The sequence below is a fragment of the Megalops cyprinoides genome, chromosome 13 (genome assembly GCF_013368585.1).
Source record: "Megalops cyprinoides isolate fMegCyp1 chromosome 13, fMegCyp1.pri, whole genome shotgun sequence".
NCBI lineage: Eukaryota > Metazoa > Chordata > Actinopteri > Elopiformes > Megalopidae > Megalops > Megalops cyprinoides.
Window position 1 is genome coordinate 23811052 of NC_050595.1, and position 6997 is coordinate 23818048.

The following is a 6997-nucleotide window of genomic DNA, read 5'->3' on the forward strand; positions in this document are numbered from 1 at the left end:
TCAGACATTGGCAAGGAGGTATTTGATCCCACTGCTTGGTTAGGACTACAGAAAATTAAAGCCACTCAATGTGTCTTAAATAAACAATTACCCTCTCTCTGGGTACAGGCTAATAACAGAAGGCTTTGCAGAAATGCATTGAAAATATTTATCATCTCCATGGATTCTGCTAGGGACCTGAAAGAGAGCAGCTCATCCATTTGAGGGCAGCCATCTGCTGTCACTGATTTGCTCTCCATACCCAGCTCAGTAACATTAGCATGTCATGGTCTACATTTATGATTTTTAAATTTTTCATTTATTTTTCCTAATCTGCAGATGTTTCTCTTTATATTTTTCTGTTCCTGCATTTTTATTTTGTCATCATGGCAGCAGACACTTAATAAGAAACGATATTTCATCAAAGGTCAAATTACATTTACATTACTTTGGCAGACGCTTTATCCAAAGCGACTATACAAGTGACGCAGAGTACAACACAAGCAAAAAGCCATATAAGGAGTCAACAGTATTAGAAGCGCTGCAGTTTCAGTGGTGGTCAGACAAGGTACAAGCTAAATTGTTTCATTCACTACTTTGATTGCAATACAAAATATACCTGTATCAACAATAAATTTTGTGTGGGGATAAAATTGAATATCAGGTATCGTCGCAGTGAGAATATTTAAGGGGAAAAAAAAACACTCCCAGGCAGGGCAGACCCTTTTAAAAGAAGCGCTGATACTTCTAGCACAAGGGCGACATCTGATGGGAGTCACACACGCATTGCTGCTGTAACTTCACAGCCGTTACCGTGGAGATGTGTAAACAAACGTTCGCAACCTCTTCAGCATCAACCAAGATAAGTGAGCAAATTTTAACGTTAGTAAGCTAGCAGGCTAGCAGGCTAAGTAGTATAGCCATACAATTTAACGTAATATTTTTAAATTGTCGACTTTATTATTTTGTCAAAACCTCAATGGCATACATCAGGACATATAACTCACAGGTTCGTGTTGGAAACTGGAAAGAAGATGTTTCTCTTGAGGAGGTGGGGACAATTAACTTTAGATCTATCTTTGCTAACGACAAACAGCTCTCCTAACGTCAACGTTAGCGTTAATTAACATTAGGAAGTGTCACAGTTTTTTGATAGACAATTAGTCTGACCGAAGAAGGACATTAACATCGTTAATGTTATTTAACGACAACGAGCTAGATAACTGTTCAGTATGAGTTTTAGGTTGTTGGCTAGCTAACTTAGCTACGTTAACTACCTACTGAAAGCTTACACGTACGTAACTATTAGCTAAGGTACACTAAATCTGTATTTTAATTTGTGTTGGTAAAGTACAGTGCAAGGATGACAATGTTGCTAGCCACGTCTACCTTGCAGACGTTACTTTGCATAGCCAGACACACATCTCTCATATCAACCAGCCACACCACACTGTAACTAGCTTTTATCTGCCCGACTGTCAAGATGAATGCTTAATGGAGCTGCGTTTCTGTAGTGTTTGCCCCCTCTGAACCAAGCTGGAAAGTAATGCCTCGATCCCACTGCCTCGACAGGAATACTGTGGTGTAGTATTTCTAATGAAATGTTAAACCAGCCGTCTCACTATGGCCACTTGACCACTAATCACAGATATGTAAGTGGTAAGGGTTTTCCAGTGTCTGGAACAAAATCTGGCCACATCCACCTCAGCTGATGTGGGGTGTGTATTCTGCTGCAAAACAGCTGCTGAACATTACCCAGGTGTGTGCTGCAGTTGGTGATAGAGGTGGTTCTCTCCGATAAAAATGAGCCACCTTTCTGCAAAGCACTTTGCAATAGACTTTAAAAGGTCTGTTGAAAGTTGCTATTAAAAATGCAATGCATTATTCTAATCACTGCAGTGAACAGCAACATCAGCAGGGATACAAAATCAAGCAAACACCATATAGGCCTACACACTAAAACCGAGCATCGCGAATAATAAGAATAGCAGTAATAATAAACATTATTTGTATAGCACCTTTCATATATAGAAATTGTAGCACAAAGTGTTACATGGCATTGATCAAGCACAACATTTTTCAATAAACAAATAATTGAAAGAGATAAATAAGGTAATAGAGAACCCAAAAAGACTTCGGTAAATAAGGAAATGCTTCAGTTTTCACCATTTAACCCTCTGTCTAACAGTATATTGGGATCTTTTTCTATATGTGGATAAATCTGTTTGTAAATCTGTTTCACCTCAGGATGTTCTCAAAGACTTCCTGGACCGGCGGGAAAGAGGAGAGTTGACCACTCAGAAAATTGGCCTTCTCAGACAGAATATACTAAAAAAGGTATGGACAGTAGCATGAGTAAGTGTACTGACCCATGGCTTGTCTGTCAAAGCTGAGCTTTTAAGATGAATTTGGATCAGTTTTGAAATGAATCACTGAGATGTCCTGTATTACAGATGGATCTGTCAGTATCAACTGATGGATGGTTGCACTTTGGGGATGTGATCATGCTGGTGAACCCAGGAACTGAAAGGCAAAACAGCTCCAGTAACCTGGAGGAGAAACCTCGAGAACCATCTGCCATTGGCATAAATGCTAATGTAAGCACCACTACTGCCTCTTCAATAGAGGCTCCATGTGATGTAAGTGGAGCCATGGTCTTGGAGCCGTCTGCAAGGACTGCCTTTGTCGTCACAAGGTAACAGATGCACAAGTCTTAATGAAAAGATGAGTGAAATGATGTTTCCAGTTATTTAAAATTAGACTAACATCATGTTGTTTAACTGACTAGTGTGGATGGCAGTGCAACGGGTGACGTTGTGATGTACAATCAAAGTTTTGCCCTGCGAACGACGGAGGGTTTTGCAGGAGAGGTGAGTCAATAGAAATTAGACGGGACAAAACCTCCTGTAAAACTGTTAAAAAAACTGTGTACACTGTGCTTTGGAGGAAAATTGTGCTAGGATCTATTGCACTCATTTAAGTAAGTCAAAGGGCCATTAATCACATTGTATTTTCTGACTAGAAAACAATTAAAAGCGAAATTGACTACTGCTTTGTTGTGACTGGGAAAAATGGCATTAATTAGGAAAACATAATTAGAAAATGTATGATTTAATAACTGAAATTAAAAATTATTGATGTATTCTCTTGGGCCCTGGCTTCTACATAAACTTTGATCAATTGAGAAGAGTGCCAGTATTTCCTCATGAGTGAACCCGTAACATTAAATGGCTGCTCACCCTCTACCCATGCGTCTTTCCCTTTGCGGGTGTGTTACAGCTGTATTTGACGAGCGATCATAAGACGTTCCAGAAGTGTGCAAAGAAGTCGCGCCTGCAGGAGGTCAGCCTGACAGACGAGCCCTCATTCCTGACCTGGTGGCAGGCAGTGTACTTTGACCCCCAGGAGCGCCTGGAGTACGAGGGTCTGCCTGTACCGGTGAGATCTCTGTTCCCGTCACTCTTTATTCTACTTTATTTTGGATCTACATTTGTGCCAGCAGTTCCGTATCTTGGTTAATTCTGAAAAAATGGCCAGGATAAAGATAAACATTACTCTGTGTTCTCTCATATTCAACCTTCCACCCACAGGTGAATACAAAAGTTCTTGTTGTTCATTGCAAGACAAACCAGTGCTTGGCTGTGCTTGGAAAATACATTTTATGGTGAGTTATTGATTCTTTATTCATTCATTCTTTTCAAAAATAGATTTGATAGAATTGTTTTTATTTACAGCATGATAATAGTACAGTAGTTTATGTTTAAATATGAATACTTCCATGCTTTATCCATTGATTGCAAATAGAATAATAGATTGATGCCAGTGACAGATTATACTTTTTAAGCACATGAGGATTTAAACCAGGTGGATTTTTCTGCACAGGACGCCGTATGGAAAAGAGTATGAAGTGACGGCTCAGACGTACCTGGACTCTCATAAGGCCGAGCGGGATATGAATCACTGGCTCTTTGTCACTGCCAACCCTGAAGTGGAGGGCCAAGCCATCTTCAACAGGCCTGGCCCCATGGCTGCCATGACCCCCTCTGAGAAGCCAGAGATGCAAAAAACTCAATTCACTGATGATCAGTTAGTGGAGGAAAAACAGGATTCTTAACAGAATGAAATGCTTTAAACCTGAAGAGACTGAAGACAATTCATGCTGCTGATGAATGTCAATGTATACACAACCTACATTTCAGACATACATATAGTTCTACATACATTTACATGAGTGCTGTGTCAGTAGAAGATGATATTTTATTTCACTGTCCCATTAGAGTAAGTCCCAAAAAGTTCAGCACTGTCCTTATGGAGGCAGTCTTATCGAACCACTGAATGCAGTCTGTAACACTTTATGTATCCACTGGAGGGCAACAAAAGCCAATATTTAAATAAAACATGACCGGCGTGATTACGGTGCATACACACAGCTGTGATATGTGTACAACTGTTTGTCGGCACAACTATCACAGATTGAGCTGCACCTGATGTTCTCATTTAAGGTTGTTAACGTTATTCAAGGCAGATTGTTCATTAATAAGCAAATGCAAAGAAATTACAGTCAAGTTATGGCTGTTCTTGTTGGTATAACCCTGTTCCACATTGTCAACTCTTTAAAATGAAAAGTCTCTTGATAATATAAAATGTGTATGATTGTTGTATAAATGCTTTTTATGTGTATACTGTGAAGAGGGCAGCAATGGTCTCATGTCAGAAGCCATAACATTTTAGAGGTTTGCCGTGTCAGCTGCAGAGAACACGCATAGACCCTGTGTGGAAAACAAATTCATCAATTTGAACATGTTCATCTGTGCCTACCTCACTTCTGCAGAAAGCGATATCAATACTCACATCACATACTATCTACAATGAGATGTGGGAACAGTCATTCAAGAGGAAAATAGCCCTTAATGGCTTCTTATTGCTTTGAACTGCTGTGTTTGTATGATGCAGTACAGAATCATGCAATCTCTACAGCCTTACAGGATACACTCAATTTAACTTCAGCTACTGATAAAGACAGAGCTATTTCACAGGCAGGCTGGATGCAGTGTACGGTTGCTGGGAGAGAGAGTTAAATAAATCACATTTTTATCTCAGAGCATGGAAATGTGCACTTGAGCAATGGCTTTGTTGACTGGTGATCAGCTGCTAGTAGCCCAAAAGCAGATTAACAGCAGTGAGTTCGTACACGTTTGTGAGTGCTCCCACCTCCCTACCCCTTTCTACGGATAAAAGTGTGCTTGTGGGGTGAGTTAGGAAGGATGGAGCAGCAGCCTTGGCTGCAGGGCCCAGAGCGTGGAGTTTATCCGGAGCCTCCTCTGTGTGGCGGTGTGCCTCGCCCTCAATCCCGCCTCTGTCCTGGCTTTGTTTGCTTTGGGATTCCTGTGCGCCCGGTGATTCATAGAGTGGTGCTCGCCACACTGGCCGCTTTCAGGGCCCGGCCTTTTATCGTCACTGAAGAGCCCCTGTGTGCCGAGAGCGCTCGGGTTAACCCAGGGAAAAAAGCCCCCCCCCCCCCCCCCGACCCCCACACCCCCCCGGAATCACTTTAATCCCGACCCGTGGGTGAACAGGCCTGCGTCCACTCTGGCAGGGTAAACAAACAGGCACGCGGGGCTCAGAGAGCTGCAAACAGAGGAGCCGTTCACGGAGGAACGGTGTGATCAGCTAACGTGAGCGCGTAGCCAGGGATAAGAGCAGCACTCTGGTGTGTGCCTTATTTACTGCCAGGCCATGGAGCTGAAGCCCCGGAAAAAAGCTATTTTGGGAGGTCATCGAGGACTCAGGTTCACTTCTGAGATCTGAAAACCCTTTCAAACAAGACATTTTACCAGAGTCTAAAATTATACTCGTATGTCAACTTGGTGAACAAGGATGACAGTATCTTTCAGGACTGGTCCTGGAAATCTGTGTGTCTGTGTGTGTGTGTGTGTGTGTGTGTGTGTATGCATGTCTCAGCCCCCCTAATTAATGAGGATTGATTGGGTCATTAATGTAGTACTAATATGGATTTCACATCTCATTTCAGGTGTTTTACATAAGTTGTCTTTGAAAGAAGCATATTGTTGAGGGTGTTGAGTCTCTTCAGCATAATTTTAATAATGGCTGCCCTTAAACCTAATTCTCTACACTCTACAAGTGTGGTGTAATAGCTTCCCAGCTGGGAATGTAACACTAGGGCTGCAGGTTCAATTCCCAAGGGAGGCACTGCTGAGGAACCACTGAACAAGGTACTCAATCTGAAATTCTTCAGCAAATATCAAGCTGTCAAAATGAATAGTATGTAAAAACACTGGCTGTGTAAATTGCCGTGGATAAGGATGTTTGCCAAGCAAATTAAGAAACGAGGCTGAGAAACACCAATTTAGCTATTTAGGTTTTGTATCTTTTCCCAGGTTCAACACAGAGTCGCACCAATAATTTGAGCCAGCAACATTTATGCCATACTACTACTCCATACCACTCCACACTGCTGCCCTTGTTTCCATAATTTGAGGATATCTGAGAAGAAGTGCAGTTAAATGTGTAGCAAGAGTCATAACAATCAGGGTTGTTTTTATAAAATGTTGGAGTTATACTGAAGCTACCTTTTACACCCAGATCTTCATATAAACATATGCGTTTTTCACATTCTTAAAACTCTCAACATGTGCCCAACCGCACGGTGCTGTTCTTGTAAATGTTACTGGAAATATCCCCAGTGATCTACAGCAATCCCAGACTTAATAGCATGAAAGTCACACGCTTGCCCATAACTAGCGCATAAATTGGGAGGAGGGAAACACAGCAAATAGAGGATGCATTCATTCCCAGAAACACACGCTCCCACAGATGTAGGTTAGCGCACGATGACAATCCTGCACAGAGTGGAGCACTGTAAAACGCAAAGTAGGTGTGAGGTCACAAAGTACCAAGAAAAGTTAAGTGCTCTCTCTTTTTTTCAGATTAGTCAGACAGGAAAAGGACTACAATTTGGTAACTCTTTTTTTCTTTTTTGCAGTGAAAAGTCTTCTGT

General features: G+C 41.6%; 1 protein-coding gene across 1 annotated transcript; it reads left to right on the forward strand.

Annotated features, from left to right (window-relative positions):
- The first annotated feature begins 958 nt into the window (after positions 1–958).
- Positions 959–4093, forward strand: cfap161 (cilia and flagella associated protein 161). The gene is made up of 7 exons (XM_036544305.1): positions 959–1030; positions 2227–2316; positions 2433–2674; positions 2768–2849; positions 3259–3417; positions 3570–3643; positions 3862–4093. The coding sequence occupies exons 1-7, from the start codon at positions 959–961 to the stop codon at positions 4091–4093; spliced, it is 951 nt and encodes a 316-aa protein (XP_036400198.1).
- The last annotated feature ends 2904 nt before the right edge of the window (positions 4094–6997 follow it).